Source organism: Halichoerus grypus, chromosome X, assembly GCF_964656455.1.
Source record: "Halichoerus grypus chromosome X, mHalGry1.hap1.1, whole genome shotgun sequence".
In the NCBI taxonomy this organism is placed as follows: Eukaryota; Metazoa; Chordata; class Mammalia; order Carnivora; family Phocidae; genus Halichoerus; species Halichoerus grypus.
In genome coordinates this window covers 55,603,407-55,622,661 of record NC_135727.1, presented here as the reverse complement: position 1 = coordinate 55,622,661, position 19,255 = coordinate 55,603,407, and the positions used below count along the sequence as shown (strand labels likewise).

General features: G+C 33.7%; 1 protein-coding gene across 1 annotated transcript in view; it reads left to right on the top strand.

Annotated features, from left to right (window-relative positions):
- Positions 1–19,255, top strand: part of KLHL4 (kelch like family member 4) — a 169,567-nt gene that overhangs the window by 86,195 nt on the left and 64,117 nt on the right. Inside the window, 3 exon segments of the mRNA XM_078063878.1 lie at positions 11,164–11,331; positions 11,807–11,943; positions 15,272–15,468. Coding sequence (XP_077920004.1) covers positions 11,164–11,331; positions 11,807–11,943; positions 15,272–15,468 — 502 coding nt within the window.

Genomic DNA, 19,255 nt, shown 5'->3' with positions numbered 1-19,255 from the left:
TATCTTGAAGTTTGGGATTAGGATACCTCCAGTTCTGTTCTTTTTCAAGATTGTTTTGGCTATTGAAGTTTTTTGTGATTCCATACAAATTTTAGTATTATTTGTTCTAGTTTTGTGAAAAAAAGTTGCTGATATTTTGATAGAGATTGCATTAAGTGCATAGATTGCTTAGGGTAGTATAGACATTTTACTCATATTCATTCTCCCAATCCATGAGCATGGAGTATCTTTCCATTTGTTTGTGCCATCTTCAGTATCTTTCATCAGTGTTTTATAGTTTTCAGAATACAGATCTCTCACCTCTTTAGTTAAGCTTACTCCTAGGTATTTTATTCTTTTTACTGCATTTGTCAAGGAGATTGTTTCCTTAATTTCTTGTTCTGCTACTTAATTATGTATAGAAATGCAATGGATTTCTGTACATTGATTTCATATCTTATTACTTTACTGAATGCATGTACTTGTTCCAGTAGTTTTTTGGTGGGATCTTTAAGGTGTTCCATATATAATATCATGCCATCTGCAAAGTCCGAGTTTTACTTTTTCCTTTCCAATTTGGATACTTTTTATTTCTTTTTCTTGTTGTGGCTATGACTTCCAGTATTATGTTAAATAAAAGTGGTGAGAGTGGACATTCTTTCTTATTCCAGATCTCAGAGAAAAAGCTGCCAGTTTCTCACCATTGAATATGATGCTAAATTTGGGTTTTTCATAAATGGCCTTTATTATTTATTTTGAAGTATACTCCCTCAAAACCTACTTTGTTGAATGTTTTTATTGTTGTAAAGCTACTTGTATTTTAAATCTATATCTTACCTGAAATTTTGGGAATTCTTTTTTATTTTTTTTTTAATTTTATTATGTTATGTTGGTCACCATACAATACATCATTAGTTTTTGATGTAGTGATCCACGATCCATTGTTTTCATATAACACCCAGTGGTCCATGCAGTATGTACCCTCCTTAATACCCATCACTGGGCTAACCAATCCCCCCGCCCCCCTCCCCTCTAAAACCCTGTTTGTTTCTCAGGTCCATAGTCTCTCATGGTTCATCTCTCCCTCCAATTCCCCCCGCCCATTTTTCCCTTCCTTCTCTTAATGTCCTCCACGCTATTCCTTATGTTCCACAAATAAGTGAAACCATATGATAATTGACTTTCTCTGCTTGACTTATTTCATTTAGCATAATCTCCTCCAGTCCCATCCATGTTGATGTAAAAGTTGGGTATTCATCTTTTCTGATAGCTGAGTAATATTCCATTGTATATATGGACCACATCTTCTTTATCCATTCATCTGTTGAAGGGCATCTCGGCTCTTTCCACAGTTTGGCTATTGCGGGCATTGCTGCTATGAACATTGGGGTGCATATGGCCCTTCTTTTCATTATATCGGTGTCTTTGGGGTAAACACCCAGCAGTGCAATTGCTGGGTCATCGGGTAGCTCTGTTTTTAAATTTTTGAGGAACCTCCACACTGTTTTCCAAAGTGGCTGTACCAACTTGCATTCCCACCAACAGTGTAAGAGGGTTCCCCTTTCTCCACAACCTCTCCAACATTTGTTGTTTCTTTCCCTGTCCATTTTACCATTCTAACTGGTGTAAGGTGGTATCTCAGTGTGGTTTTGATTTGGATTTCCCTGATGGCTAATGATGATGAACATTTTTTCATGTATCTGTTAGCCATTTGTATGTCTTCTTCAGAGAAGTGTCTGTTCATCTCTTCTGCCCACTTTTTGACTTGATTATTTGTTTTTTGGGTGTTGAGTTTGAGAAGTTCTTTATAGATTTTGGATACCAGCCCTTTATCTGTAGTGTCATTTGCAAATATCTTCTCCCATTCTGTGGGTTGCCTCTTTGTTTTGTTGACTGTTTCCTTTGCTGTGCAGAAGCTTTTTATCTTGATGAAGTCCCAAAAGATCATTTTTGCTTTTGTTTCACTAGCTTTTGGAGATGTATCTTGAAAGAAGTTGCTGGGGCTGATATCAAAGAGGTTACTGCCTATGTTCTCCTCTAGGATTTTGATGGATTCCTGTCTCCCATTGAGGTCTTTCATCCACTTTGAGTTTATCTTTGTGAATGGTGTTAGAGAATGGTCGAGTTTCATTCTTCTGCATGTGGCTGTCCAATTTTCCCAGCACCATTTATTGAAGAGACTGTCTTTTTTCCATTGCATGTTTTTTCCTGCTTTGTCAAAGATTATTTGACCATAGAGTTGAGGGTCCATATCTGGGTCTTCTATTCTGTTCCACTGGTCGGTATGTTTGTTTTTGTGCCAGTACCATGCTGTCTTGGTGATTTATCCCCAGGAATTCTTTACCATTATATCTTCATACAAGTTCTCTGACCCTTATTTTCTCTCTTCTGTTGGGATTTCAGTTATGCAAATATTGGTATTTTTTATGATGTTCCATAAAGTTCTAAGTTCTAAGGTTCCATTCACTGTTTTTCTTTTTTTGTTTTTTTAAAGATTTTATTTATTGAAAAAAAGAGAGAGCGAGCACACAAGCTGGGGGACGGGCAGAGGGAGAGAGAGAATCTCAAGCAGACTCCATGCTGAGTGCAGAACCCAATGTGGGAGGCTTGACACCATGACCCTGAGATCATAACCTGAGCTGAAATCAAGAGTTAAAAGCTTAACTGATTGAGCCATCCAGGCGCCTCTCCATTCACTGTTTTTCATTTTTTTCTTCATATTTCTCAGATTTTATAATTTCATATTACCTGTCTCGAAGTTCACAGATTTTTACACTGGTTCATTTCTGATGTTGAAGGTCTCTAGTGAATTTTTCAATTCAGGATTGTAGTTCCCAAATCCAGAATTTGTTTGGTTCTTTTTAAAATTTTTATATCTTTGTTGATATTATATTCTTCATATATTGTTTTTCTGATCTCCTTTAGCTCTTTTTTGTTTTAACTTAGCAGTCTGAGGATATTTAAGAAAGTTATTTATACAAAATGTGAAAACCTATAGTGCTTTAATGTCAGTTTCTGTATATTTATTTTGTTCCTTTTGAATGGGCCATGTTTCCATGTTACTTCATATGTCTTCTGATCTTTTGTCAAAAATGGGCATTTGGAAAGACAGCCATCTTTACAAATCTTTGCATAATGGTTCCTTGTGGGGAAGTATTTTACTAATCAGCCCAACATTAAGGTTTGAGTTCTTTATCAGACCTTTTCTGGGCATGGACTTTCTGTGGGCTTGAATGGGTGTTTTTTACTCAAACTTCTCATTTATATGGCTACTTATACATGTCTTAATTTCTTTATGTCTCACCCCTACTTCTTGCAGCTTTGGATATATTTTTTGCTCATAATTCCTTACCCCAGGTGTTCATGGATCTGCAGTCCCTTCACAGTTTTCATGTGCTGTGATGCATGCCACTAACTTTTGGGACTTCTAACCTGAGATCCAAACTTTACTGACACTTTCAACTGAGCTCTAACCTAAGCAATATTGAAAACAGTTTCTGGGTGGTCTACAGACAGGCTAGAATGTGGCAAATATGTTCCACAATTTTTCTCATATCCTGAGGAGGAAATCAAGATATAATCTGTTTTCTTGCAATTGCACCATGCTAGTCTGTGAAGGGGTGGTACAAGAGCAAGCATAAATACCATGAAATTTCTTATTCATTTGAATGTGACTTTTTCTTGATTAGGCATTTGTTTTGTTGCTACATAACTTCGACTTGTTTCCAGAGCTCTCATGAAGCTATTTTATTTTTTTTAATTTTTATTTATTTATCTGAGAGAGAGAGGGTGAGAGAGAGAGTGAGATAGAGCATGAGGGGGGGAGGGTCAGAGGGAGAAGCAGACTCCCCACTGAGCGGGTAACCCCATGCAGGATTCGATCCTGGGATTCCAGGATCGTGACCTGAGTCCAAGGCAGATACTTAACTGACTCAGCCACCCAGGCCCTCACAAAGCTATTTTAGTCAGTCTGTATTTCTTTAGTTGATGTTTCCATGAGAGAATGAGGATATGGAGCTTCTTGATCCACCATAGTGTTGATATCACAGAAGTTACTGTTGTCTGATTTTATTTAATTTTAAGGATAATATTGAAGGTTCCTGTGTTTTTCTGAAGAGTAGTAAAACAGACATCAGAAAAATAAACCCTTCAGTTGCTTTTGCTGCAAAACTATTTTATAACAATTTTACTGTGAGAAAGAATTGAACGTATTATCTTAAATTTTTGGTGAGAGTTAATTTTGGCAGTCTCTTTGGAAGGCTATTTGGCAATATAAATTAAAAAAAAAATACATACTCTTTAAAGACATTCTTGAAGAGCCTCAAAAAACCCTCCAAGTTTGAAGTTAAAGATCTGAATGAGGTTATATTACAGTGTGCCTTTTACCATAGTTCAAATGCTGTAAAGGCATAGAACCAAGTGTCCATTGATAAAGGAATGGATAAAGAAGATGTGAGATAGATATTAAACGAAATATCACTCAGCTATAAAAAAGAATGAAACCTTGCCATTTGCAACAACATGGATGGATCTAGAGGGTATAATGCTAAGTGAAATAAGTCAGTCAGAAAAAGACAAATACCATATGATTTCACTTATATGTAGAATTAAAAAAAAACAAATGAATAAATGAACAAAAAGCAGGATGAGATCTATACATACAGAGAACAAACTGTTGTAAGAGAAAAAGCATGTGGGGGGATGGGCAAAATAGGTGAAGGGGAGTCAGAGATACAGGCTTCCAATTATGGAATGAATAAGTCACAGGAATAAAAGGTACATCAGAGGGAATATAGTCAATAATATTGTAATAGCAATGTATGGTGACAGATGGTAGCTACAGTATTGGTGATCATAGCATAACCTATAGAGAAGTCAAATCACTATGTTGTATGCCTGAAACTAATGTAACATTTTGTCAACTATACTCAAATAAAAAAAAAAGAAAGAAAGAAAGAGAAAAAGACACATACACACAGATATCCAGGTCTTTAGAACTGGTGGTTGCCAGAGTTAGGTGGGTGGGGGGATGGGTGTAATAGGTAAAGATCAAGAAGTTCAAAATTCAATTTATAAAATAAATAGGTCACAGAAATGAAAAATATAGCATAAGGAATATAGTCAATATGATTGCAATAATATTGTTTGTTGACAGATGATGACTACACTTATGGCGAACACTGAGTGATGTATAGAATTATTGAATCATTATGGTGCACACCTGAAACTAATATACACTGTATGTTAATTATACTTCAATAAAATAAAATATAAATAAATAAATAAAATACAAGTAGCTAAATGAAATGCAAAAGGATAAATCCAATAGACCCAGAGAAGACTCATTGTAATCAAACTGTCAGAAGTAAAAGGGCATTTTGAAATTAGTGTAGGAAGTCACATATAAGTAATCATCAATAACATCATTTGTGGTTCCATCAGCAGAAATCTTGTAGGACAAAAAAACATTGAGATGGTGTATTTAAAGTACTGGAAAAAGTGAACTGATAATTCTGTATCTGGCAAAATTAAGATATTCCTAGATAAATACAAAGAGAGTTTATTACCATTAGACCTGTCCAACAAGAAATATTAAAGGGAATCCTTCAAGTTGGAAGTAAAGATCTTAGACCGTAACTCAAAACAAAATATAATGTCCTCAGAAAATGGAAGATGCATGGCAAATATAAAAACAAGATATAAAAACAAGTATTAATATAATATTGGCTCATAACCACTTTTCATTCTTCTATAGGATTTATGAGTCTGAAACATAAAAAAGAATATAAATCTGTGATAACGGGTACACAATACATAAAAGTGTAACTCGTGATGTCTATAACAAAAAGGGAGGAGCATAGTTATAAAGGAATCAGTTTTCTATGCAATTGAATCATTGTCTATGTGATGTGGTTAGATTTATCTGGTTACAATAAATTGTTATGACTTTAGGTTATTATATGTAATCTCAATGGAAATATATATAGAATATTCACAATTAGAAATGAGGAGGGAATTAAAACATTTCATTACAAGAAAATTAACTTAAGTAGAAATGAAGGCAGTAATGGAGTAAATGAAGAAGTTATTGCAAGATACACAGACTTTGGAATAGTAAAAGGGCATTAAGTAAAAAGTGAAGAACTCTGAAAAAAGTATGGACTTTAGTCAATAATAACATATCAGTATTGGTTTATTAATTATAAAAAAGTAACATATTGATGTAAGATATTAATAATAGAGGGGGAATTGAGTGTGGATCTGTAAATTTCTATTATCATTTCCATTTTTCTGTAAATTTAAAAGTATTCTAAAAATTTTGGTCTAAAATAGTTTTTTGGTATGGTAAAATGTTATTAACAATAATGGTTCTTTGTAATGATTGCCCATATTCCCCTCCTCATTGTCAAAACTCAATAAATTTACCCATTTTGCCATAGTAAAAAAAAAAAAGCTAATGTAGAATATTTTTTTGTTAAATCAGAACATATTTTATTTTATTTTTATTAATTTTTTATTGTTATATTAATCACCATACATTACATCATTAGTTTTTTTTATTATGTTATGTTAATCACCATACATCATTAGTTTTTGATGTAGTGTTCCATGATTCATTGTTTGCGTATAACACCCAGGGCTCCATGCAGTACGTGGCCTCCTTAATACCCATCACTGGGCTAACCCATCCCCCCACCCTCCTCCCCTCTAGAACACTCAGTTTGTTTCTCAGAGTCCATAGTCTCTCATGGTTCGTTTCCCCCTCCGATTTCCCCCCCTTCATTTTTCCTTTCCTGCTATCTTTTTTTTTTTTTTTTACATATAATGTATTATTTGTTTCAGAGGTACAGGTCTGTGATTCCACAGTCCTACACAATTCACAATGCTCACCATAATACATAACCTTCCCAATGTCTATCACCCAGCCACCCCATCCCTCCCACCCCCCACCACTCCAGCAACCCTCAGTTTGTTTCCTGAGATTAAAAATTCCTCATATCAGTGAGATCATATGATACATGTCTTTCTCTGATTGACTTATCTCGCTCAGCATAATACCCTCCAGTTCCATCCACGTCGTTGCAAATGGCAAGATTTCATATTTAGTCACTGATATTAGACTTAAATATTAAATCAGTGATTACATGTTAATTGTGTACAAAATATTGTATTAGGTGCATCCTTTATATTGTTTTTTAAATATAGCCTCTGCTTTCAAATTCTTAAAAACTAACTGTAGAATTAAGAGGTAGACCAGAGTGTTTCAAACTTGGAACCATTGAAATTTTTGGCTGAACAATTATTGTAGAGGGCTGCCCTGTGCATTATAGGGTGTTTACTAATATCTCTGGCCTCTACCAATTTATGCCAGTAACACTCTTCCATAGTTATGACAAACAAAAGTAAAGAATTCTCTGTACTTGTCAAAGTTTTTTTTTTATAATTCTATAACTGTTCTAAAAATTGAAGTCTATTAATTAAATGAATAACAGTTCCATATAAAAATGTTTTAAAGATATTTATGGAAATACTACATCTTGGTAGTTAGAATGAACTTAACATAAAATTTAACATTTATACAGAGACTTTCATGTACATTTTCTCATGTAATCATCTGAAGAGCCCTGTGACATAAGCATTACTGTTGGTAGTATTTGTATTAGTATTATTTTTTTTTAATATTTTATTTATTTATTTGACAGAGAGAGACACAGCGAGAGAGGAACACAAGCAGGGGGAGTGGGAGAGGGAGAAGCAGGCTCCTGGCTGAGCAGGGAGCCCGATGTGGGGCTCGATCCCAGGACCTTAGGATCATGACCTGAGCTGAAGGCAGTTGCTTAACTGACTGAGCCACCCAGGCGCCCCTGTATTAGTATTATTTTTATCTCCATTTTATAGGAGAAAACTAAAGCTTAGAAAGATAAAGTGACTTGCCCAAGATCACTCAGCTTGTATACAAGGGCAGGAACTAAATCTAGGCATTTTGATGCTTTTTTCATTTCAGCATGCTGCCTCCCATGTCACCATCTGTAGATATCATACAATAAAGAAAAAGGAAGAACATTCTCTGATGCATCGGCTTCCATTATAACATCTGACCTGACATCACAATATTTAAAATGGAGGCAAGAGAATTGTAATTTATGAGCTCTGGGAACTCATTCAGATTGGGTTATGTTTCAATAGTTTAATTCTTGTTGTTTGTTTGCTTGCTTGACTTGTTTTATTACAGTCTGCTTAGATAATGACCAAGAATAGATTATAATATTTTATATATTTAGCTTAATATGTATTTTATATTTTGGATGCAATAAATTGATATATCCATATTTCTTTGTGTACTAATTTCTTACTTCTTAATGAGACACAAGCTACAGTTGCCTCTGTCTTTTGAAACATAACAAAATTGTGTGTGGTTCATGTTGATAGGATTTTGATTCTAAAAATCTGTATTTTAATTATAAAAAATACTGCAGATATCTAATAAATTTGTGTGCCCAAGTAAACACATCCCAAACTAGTCAGTAATTAAAGATGATTTTTTTGTCCTTAACCAAATTAGGCTGAAGAAATTTCACAGAATAAAATTATTTCCTGGCCAGAACTTCCCAAAATATATTCCTCCTTTAGAATATGCTCCTCTTCAATAAATGATGGAGTACACACGAGGAAAGCTAAGATAATATGATATTGATGTTTGATTGACTCAATGTAAATCAAACCATTACTTGAGCAGAGGAAAGATTAGGTTTCCTTAACTTAACTGAGTTAAGTGAAACCTGAATGCTTTCTTGCCTATGGTGAGAAAGTATTGTTCCTCTCAAAAACAAATATATTTTGTAGCAGACAATTTTTAAGGATATTCATACCATGCTACCTTAATTATCCATGTAATACTGTGACTGAATGTCCAAAAGAGCCTTTAAAGGTTAAGAAAATTCAGAGATTAAAAAAAAAAGAAGATTCAGAGATGAATCATTTATTTAAATTAAACAGAAAGTAATGTTGCCCTGGACCAATTATCTTAAAAGAAACACAGGCTGAGTTGGGGGTGGGGGAAACTAAAACTAATGGTGGTTGGAAAATGATGCCTGAAAGCAAGAAAGACAATATTAAAAAAATTAAGTATGTTCATCCAAGCATTAAGTATTTAAGCTTCTACTGATTGTAAGCCTCTCTATGCTTGTGTTAATATTTAAATTCCACCATTATGTGTTGCTGAAAAATCATGTAGACAACTTTCTTCATTGTAAATTCAACAGTCATCATATTTGCTTAAATAGTGAAAGGGTACAAACTTCCAGTTAGAAGATGAAAGAGCTATTATGGACATTGCTGCTATGAACATTGGGGTGCATGTGCCCCTTGTTTTCACTACATCTGTATCTTTGGAATGTGGAAGGAGCCAAGATATCCTTCAGCAGATGAATGGACAAAGAAGATGTGTTCGTATTTACAATGGAATATTGCTCTGCCATCAGAAAGGATGGATATCTACCATTTGCATGGACATGGATGGAACTAGAGGAGATTATGCTAAGTGAAATAAGTCAAGCAGAGAAAGACAATTACCATATGGTTTCACTCATATGTGGAACATAAGGAATAGCACAGAGGACCATAGGGGAAGGGAAGGAAAACTGAATGGGAAGAAATCAGAGAGGGAGACAGACCCTGAGAGACTCTAGACTCCAGGAAACAAACTGAGGGTTGCAGAGGGGAGGGGGTGGAGGGATGGGGTATTAAGGAGGGCACATGTTGTGATGAGCACTGGGTTTATGTGCAACTAGTGAATCGTTGAACACTCTTTCAAAAATTAATGATGTACTATATGTTGGCTAATTGAACATAATAATAAAAAAAATTAAAAAATAGAAAACAAACAAAAAAGATGAAAGAGCCAAGATGTCCATCGACAGATGAATGGATAAAGAAGATGTGGTATATATATACAATGGAATATTACTCAACAATCGGAAAGGATGAATACCCACCAATTGAATCGATGTGGATGAAACTGGAGGGTATTGTGCTGAGCGAAATAAGTCAATCAGAGAAAGACAATTATCGTATGGTTTCACTTATATGTGGAATATAAGAAACAGTGCAGAAGATCATAGGAGAAGGGAGGGAAAACTGAATAGGAAGTAATTAGAAAGGGAGAAAAACCATGAGAGACTCTTTAACTACAGGAAACAAACTGAGGGTTCCTGGAGGGGAGGTGGGTGGGGGTGGGGTCATTGCATGATGGGCATTAAGGGGGATACATGATGTGATGAGCACTGGGTGTTATATGCAACTGATGAATTATTGAACTCTACATCTGAAACTAATGATGTACTATATGTTGGCTATTTGAATGTAAATTTAAAAAAGTAAAATAAAATCTATTGATCTGGAAAAGAAAAGAAGATGAATAAGCTCTGGGGATCTAATGTACAGCATGGTGACTATAGTTAACAATACTGTATTGTACACTTGAAAGTTGCTAAGACCCTAGATCTTAAGTGTTCTCATCACACACATGAAAAATGGTAACTATGTGAGGTGATGGATGTGTTAACTAACCTTATTGTGGTAATAATTTTACAATATATACATATATGAAATCATTACACTGTACACCTGAAACTCACACAATGTTATATATCAATTATATCTCAATAAATATGGAAAAAAGATATAAAAGATTGAAATTGTATATTTTTTTGATGGGGCTGACATTGTAAAGAATTTTATGGAACTCTTAAGTTTGAGATTCTTCAAGAAACACATAATGAGTATTCCATGGAGAAGCTTCAGGACATAATTAAATTTGAAATGTATTTTGAATCATCACTACAATTTTATGCCTAATGGCATAATTGTAATACCAATAAAAACCAAAGAAAGAGGCTAACATTTTGAAATTTATGTTTGTGCATATAAAAATTACCACTAGCCCTTCAATGGAACTATACATATTTATGGTTCCATTCCAAGTATAACTATGAACTATGGTACTTCACTTTAATGGAAAATTGGACAGTAATCATAGTGATTGGAGGACAAATTTTAACTTAACTTTAATTTAACTTTAATCCAGTATATTTATTTTAGAAGTTGGTGTGTCCAAATTTCCACTGGACATTTGCAAACTCGCTAAGAGAATAAACCATATTCTCCCTTTTACCCACCTTTCAGATTGGATACACAAAATCCTGAAGAAATGAATGTCAACAGATCTGAGGAGCAGTTCCATGCTATAAACCATGCAGAGCAAACTCTCCACAAAATGGAGAACTACCTGAAAGAGAAACAACTGTGTGATGTACTACTTATTGCTGGACACCTCCGAATCCCAGCCCATCGGTAAGTATCCTTATGCAGACAGATCTGAATTTCATGAGTATAGCATATGAATGAGAATGAATTGGCCCACTGAAAACAAATTAGAACGCTGAGGAGAATACATTTTTATCTTCCTACATTGAAAAAGCATTAGCATATATGATCCATTTCCCTGTGTGATATTTAGAAGAGCCAAACTTCAGAGAAATTGATGTAAAATAGCACAAACCCTCAAAAGAAAATCAACCTACTTAATTTACCTTTCTAATTTCACTACACTTTACTAAACTCTGCAAGATTCATGCAGATAACAAACTCAGCAGTGTTACAAACTCTGCAAGATTCATGCAGATAACAAACTCAGCAGTGTTACAAACTCTGCAAGATTCATGCAGATAACAAACTCAGCAGTGTTACAAACTTACTGATTGTACTTCTTGATTTTCAATGAAACTACTGACTAATTTAAGTTCCTATGAAACATTCCTATTTCAAGGTTGGTTCTCAGCGCAGTGTCTGATTATTTTGCTGCAATGTTTACTAATGATGTGCTTGAAGCCAAACAAGAAGAGGTCAGGATGGAAGGAGTTGATCCTAATGCACTTAATTCCTTGGTGCAGTATGCTTACACAGGTAAAGTGGCATGTATTAAGTCATTCAATCCTCACAATAACCCTACATTATATAATCTACATTATTATTCCAACTAGAAATGAGAAAACTGAAGGATCTACCTGTTAGGTAACTTTCACAAGGTAGTAAGGGGCAGAATCAGAATTTAAATTTAGTAGTATAAAAGAATAGGAGGTAAATAATATGTTATAAAAATTTTGACCATGAGAGAATAAAGCTATTTTAACACAAAAATACAAGGACTTGTCTGTCTCTCTCTTGAATGGTGTGGGTACATTCTCATTTTTTAAATATATATATATATATATATATATATATATATATATATATATATATATATATATAATAGAGTATGTGAGAGGGGAGAGGGTCAGAGGGACAGGGAGAGAGAATATCAAGCAGACACCATGCTCAGCACTCAGAGCCCAATGGGGGCTTGATCCTAAGACCCAGAGATCATGACCTGAGCTGAAATCAAGAGTTGGACACTTAACCAACTGAGCCACCTAGGCACCCCCATTCTCTTTTGTAAAAACTAGAATTGTAGTATTCCAACTCTATATTAGAGACATAGTCTCTTCCTTTGAAATAATAAAGTCATATTTACTCAGACTATAAGACAAAGGTAACAAGATGAGTTTGGAAGCCAATAAGTATTTATTTATATATTCCAACTTTACTGAGCAATAATTGGCAAATATAATTGTATATATTTAGAGTATCCTATGTGATGATTTGCTATACATACACAAGTGGAATGATTACATAGATGAAGATAATTAATGCACACATTATCTCAAATAGTTAATTCTTTTTTTGTGGTGAGAATGCTTAAGATATACTCTCAACAAATTTCAAGTATACAGTACCCAATACCATATTATTAACTATAGACACCATGTTGTACATTAGATCCTCACAACTATTTATCTTATAACTGAAAGTTTACACCCTTTGACCTACACCTCCCCAGTTCCCCCTCCCAGCCCCTAGCAACCACCAATCTACTTGCCATTTCTAAGAAATCAGAGGAAAAAAATATAGATATATTTCCTTATCCATTCAACTGTTGAAGGACATTTAGGTTGGTTGTTTCAATTTCTTAACTATTGTAAATAATAGTGCAACAAACATGGGAGTGCAGATATCTCTTAAGATCCTGATTTCATTTCTTTGTATATATAATCATGAGTAGGATTTTTGGATCATATGGTAGTTTTATTTTTTAATTTTTTTACGAACCACCATACTGTTTTCCATAATGCTGTATTAATTTACATTCCTACAAACTGCATAAAGGTTCTCTTTTCTCCAAAACCTCACCAACATTGGCTATCCCTTCTTTTGATTTTGATTTACATTTCCCTGGTATTTAGTGATGTTAAGCACCTTTTCATATCCCTATTGGTCATTTGTATGTCATTTCTGGGGAAAAAAAAAAAAGATCCAGGTTACTTGCTCTTTTTTTATTTTTATTTATTTTTTATTATTTTTAAAGATTTTATTTATTCATTTGAGAGAGAGAGAGAGGGAGAGCATGAGGGGGAGTGGAGCAGAAGGAGAGACAGAAGCAGACTCCCTGCTGAGCAGAGAGCCCAATGCAGGGCTGGATCCCAGGACCCTGAGATCATGACCTGAGCCAGAGGCAGACACTTAACCAACAGAGCCACCCAGGCGTCCCTACTTGTTCTTTTTTAATTGGATTATTTGTTTTCATGCTATTGAATTATATGAATCCTTTATATATTTTAGATATTAACCCCTTATCAGATATATGGTTTGCAATATTTCTCTCATTCTGTAGATTGCCTTTGCAATATATTTTATATTTCCTTTCTGTGCAGAAGCTTTTTAGTTTGATATAGTCCCACTTATTTATTTTAGCTTTTGTGGCCTGTCTTTTGGTGTATTACCAAGAAATTATTGCCAAAACCAATGTCAAGGAGATTTTTTACTGTTTTCTTCTAAGAGTTTTATGATTTTGTTCATTAAGAAATTAATATTCTCCTGAATAACCAGGCCAAGTTTCAATGTCTCTAGCAGGTGAATCTTAGATCTGAATCTGAGAATAGTTTATAACTTCTCTGGGTCTCATGAGATATGGGCAGGTCTCTCCCTTCAAAATCCATGACAAAAAACAAACAACTCAAGAAAGTCTGCTGATGGACAAGACCCTTTCACCACATATTTTAGAGGTTGAAACAGATATAGAGCATCTCACAGTATGTATTTACTCTTTCATTTATGCTTATAAAACCATATAGAATCCATATTAAGGCATTTTACAAGGAGAAAATATAAAGAAATAGTTTATAGTACATATACTCCATATGAAATATCATTTTTTATAACTTACTTATACTTTGGCTAAAACAAAAAAAAAAGAATATAACAAAATGCAAAATAACTTGCATTTCCAAAAAGTCATCAACAATGCTTCCTCTGAAAATTTTGTATGTATGTGCATACATACATATTTAAATATATATATATATATATATTATATGTCAATATAAAGGAAATAGCTTAAATAGCTCTGATCTCATTTAAAAAAAATCTCTTCACAGATATTTTCAAACAGAGCCAGTTTTTTTATATCTAAGAAAATGATCATACAAACATTTATTTGAGGACTGTTAGCAACATTATTTTTCTTTTGAGACAATACCAGGTATCAGTTCCAGGCATAATATCTGAGCAAATTCATCCTTATCAGCTAATAAATGCAGACAGACACACAAAAATATAGACATATAACCTCAATGCTCTACTTAGTTATCAAAATTTTTTCATACAAATGATAATTACCTGTATGGTCGTTGTACAATATGACAAAATACTCCTTGAGTCATAGTATTTACAGTTCTTTACATAAGATTTATTATTTATTTATCTATCTATCTATCTGTTTACTTATTTATTTTATTTAGGTGAAAGAATTGTAGATTTTTTTTTTCTTTAAATTCAATTAGCCAACATATAGTACATCATTAGTTTCAGATGTATTGTTCAATGATTGATATAAGGTTTAGATGAGGTCTAAGATGATGAAGAAATAACAAGTTGCTGTTCTTTGCAATGAAGGTGTTCACTGTTCATTTGCTACAGTTGTTTTTGATAATCTAGTCTGGCTCCCTTCAGCCATCTTATTAATATTTTTACAGACTCCCTTGCATATGTTGGCTTTTAAAGGTATTTCCATAGTGGTTACTGTGCACTAGAAAAGATAGCCCTAGTAATGACAGAAATTGAAAAATTCAACTAGTTAGCACATATGTGTCTTATTTTTGGGACATATAATCATTCTTTACTTTTTCAAACCATCTAGGTGTTCTGCAATTAAAAGAAGATACTATTGAAAATTTGTTGGCTGCAGCTTGTCTCTTGCAGCTGACTCAAGTCGTTGAAGTCTGCTCCAATTATCTCATAAAGCAGCTCCATCCTTCAAACTGCTTAGGAATTCGATCATTTGGAGATGCCCAGGGCTGTACAGAGCTCCTAAGTGTGGCACATAAGTACACAATGGTAAAATAAACTGTTTCAAATTAACTTGTAGTAATATTATATTAACACAATATCTAACTTACTGATTTGTTTACTGATATGTATGTGTACATATGCATATGTGTATGTGTATATAAGTATATAATGTATGGGTGTGTGTATATATATGCACACAGCCTTTCCAATGTAAAACCTATAATGTTGGGATAAAATTGAAGAGCAATATAAATTTATTTGCAAATGACTTGCACATAGTGGATATTAGATAAAAATATTTGGTTGAGCTGTACTCAAGCAAGTTTCTCATTTTTTAAACTGAAAAGGTTTAATTAAATCTCAAAGCTTGGAGAAATGAGAATACTGCAAAAAATTAAATCATGTAAGGACATATTTCAAGTCATATCCACAGTATTAGGAAAATATACTGTCCGTGATTTCTTTTTCTTTAAAGATTTTTTATTTATTTGACAGAGAGAAAAAGAGAGAGAGAGCACAATCAGGGGGAGAGGCAGGCAAAGGGAGAGGGAGAAGCCTGATATGGGACTCGATTCCAGGACCCTGGGATCATGACCTGAGCCGAAAGCAGATGCTTAACTGACTGAGCCACCCGGGCGCCCCATCCCTGATTTAAGTTTTTATTTACATTCCAGTTAGTTAGCATACAGTGCATTATTAGTTTCAGGTGTACAATTTAGTGATTCAACATGTACATACAGCACCGGTGCTCATCACAAGTGCACTCCTTAATCCCCATCACCTATTTAACCCATCCTCCCACCTACCTGCCCTCTGGTACCCATCAGTTTGTTTTCTATATTTAAGAGTCTGTTTCTTGGTTTGTCTCTCTTTTTTTTCCCCCGTGATCATTTGTTTCTTAAATTCCACACATGAGTGAAGGCATATGGTATGTTCCTTTCTCTGACTGACTTATTTTGCTTAAATACTCTGTAGCTCCAACCACATTGTTGCAAATAGCAATAGTTCATTCTTTTTGATGGCTGAGTAATACACACACACACACACACACACACACACACACACCCCATTTCTTCTTTATTCATTCATCAGCTGATGGACATTTGGGCTCTTTCCACAATTTGGCAATTGTTGATGATGCTGCTATAAACATCAGGGGGCATGCATCCCTTCAAATTAGTATTTTTGTATTATTTAGGTAAATACCTAGTAGTGCAGTTGCTGGATGATAGGGCTGTTCTATTTTTAACTTTTTGATGAACCTCCATCCTGTTTTCCAGAGTGGCTGCACCAGTTCACATTCCCAACAGCAGTGTAAGAGGGTTCCCCTTTCTCCACATCCTCAACAACATCTTTTGTTTCTTGTGCTGTTAGTTTTAACCATTCCGACAGGTGTGAGGTGATATCTCATTGTAATTTTCATTTGTATTTTTCTGATGATGAGTGATGTTGAACATCTTTTCATGTATCTGTTGGCCATCTATATGTCTTCTTTGGAAAAATATCTATTCATGTCTTCTCATTTTTTAATCAGATCATTTGTTTCTTTGTCCTTGATTTTTTGTAATATTAGAACTTTAGTTTCTAAAATTGTATACATTATGATTTCTAATGAAAGTTAAATAACATTCAATAAGAAAAGGAATTCAATATAAAAAACATTCAATAAGAACAAAAACTAATTAATATATCAATATTAACTGGAAGAGCTTAAGAACTATCAAAATCAGCCAATTCTACTGAATGGATATTTTATGTCTTAACAAAAATATCTATTTTGGTTAAAAACAACTTGCAGTTCAATCCTTTAACTTAACTAACTTAAAATCCTTCTCAATTCTATAAGTAATTATAATAAATTAACTGAACATGTTTGTATGTGTTAATTCTTTTAAAATTGAATGGGATAAGACTATCTTTATTCAGTCAAGTTATAGTGACATGAAATATAGATTATAGGGAGACCAGAAAAAGTAGTCAGAGGATATTAAATTACCATTAATGCTAATAATTCCCTGATGCAAAGAAGAAAATGAACTTTTGGGGCACCTGTGGCTCAGTCGGTTAAGCGGCTGCTTTTGGCTCAAGTCATGTTCCCAGGGTCCTGGGATCAGGCTCTCTGCTCAGCAGGGAGCCTGTTTCTCCCTCTCCCTCTGCCTACTTGTGCATGCGCTCTCTCTCTCTCTCTCTGTCAAATAAATAAATAAATAAAATCTTTAAAAAAAAAAGAAAATGAACTTTTGAACCTCTGAAGCAGGAAAAATATGAGATGGATCTTTCTGTAAAACCCGATCAAAAAGATAAATCTTTCAAGCTAAGAATATTGCTATGGTTATTTAAGATTCAAAAACAAAAAGGCAAGTACATAAAAGCAAACAATAGAGAATCACATCTAAAAATAAAATTAACATTATGAGTTTATGATTGAGAGGCATATAAACAATATTTTGTTAACATTTAATACAGATCTTAAATTTTTAAACTTTCCAATATTTGAATTCTCTAAATTTTCCTGGTAAAACTTTCTCCCTCTTTTTCCCATCCCTGGTCATTGTTCAAAATTTGAAGTTTCAAACAAAGTCCTCAAACTATAGCATTATTGGGAGAATTATAATGGATTGACAGTTTAATATATGTTACCGAATCATACTATTTATATTCCTATGTGCTAAATACAGATGCCATATAGTCTATAGGAACATCAGTTATATAGTTCAAAGAATAATCCTACCACAAAAGCCAAACATGAAAACTACCTGTTAATTTACTTAAATTCTTAAACTAAGTATTAAGTTTCCTGTCTGTTATCTTACTCTCACTGTCAAAACACATTCTGATAAACAGCTTGAATTATTTTTTGTTGCTCAAAATGAACTTGTCTTCCTTTTCTTATTATGTGGCTGAAATTGAATGTTAAAGTGGGATGTGCAAAAAGCACATTACTGCTGTCTCACTTAACTCCCTTTCTTCAGTTATTTTAGTATCTACTATAAATAAAGCAAAGGAGGAAAAGGTCTTGCTATAATAATGTTTTTGTAATACTGTACTGATATTATTAAAATACAAATAATTTTAATTTTTAAGAATAATGTTGAACTCTCAAGACTCAATTACAAACATTTGAATATTAGACTGTGTAAAACATAATCTCCCTCCCTAATGTGAATGGGCTTCATTCAGAAACATCCTCACAGATACACCCAGAATAATGTTTGATACAAAATCTAGACACTCCATGGGTAAGTCAAGTCGACACATTAAATTAGCCATCATAATTCCATAAATAGTAGTCTGCACTGATGAAACACTCAGCAAGTATGTTATATTTATCTAGTAAGTTTTACAACAAACTAAGTGTGGATTAAAAAATGACTATCAAACCTCTTGGAAAGGTGTATAGAAGAAAGTGTTTATCTTGAAATTAGAAACAAAATAATTCCAAAATAAAACAATTTAAAATTATTCTTTAAGCTTAACTAAATATTTCTCTACAGTACTGGATATTGCAGTGCCATGTGTATACTTTAAATCAATATATTTATTTTTTTTTATTTAGACTAGGTTACTATATTGCCAAACAATTTTCAGTAGTCTCATCGGGAAGTTTCTCTGGAACCATAACAAATTCTATCATAAACTCTAATTTCTTGCTATATAAATTGACCATCATATAAACTATTTGAATCACTTCTTAACTTTTTCAAATGCATAACCTAATTTGATAGATTTTTCTATGATCCACATTAACCACTGAGTAGGTTTTACCAACTGGGCCAATCTCTCTCTCTCTCTCTCTCTCATTTGCTTTCTATTTTTCTTTTCTTTCATTGGA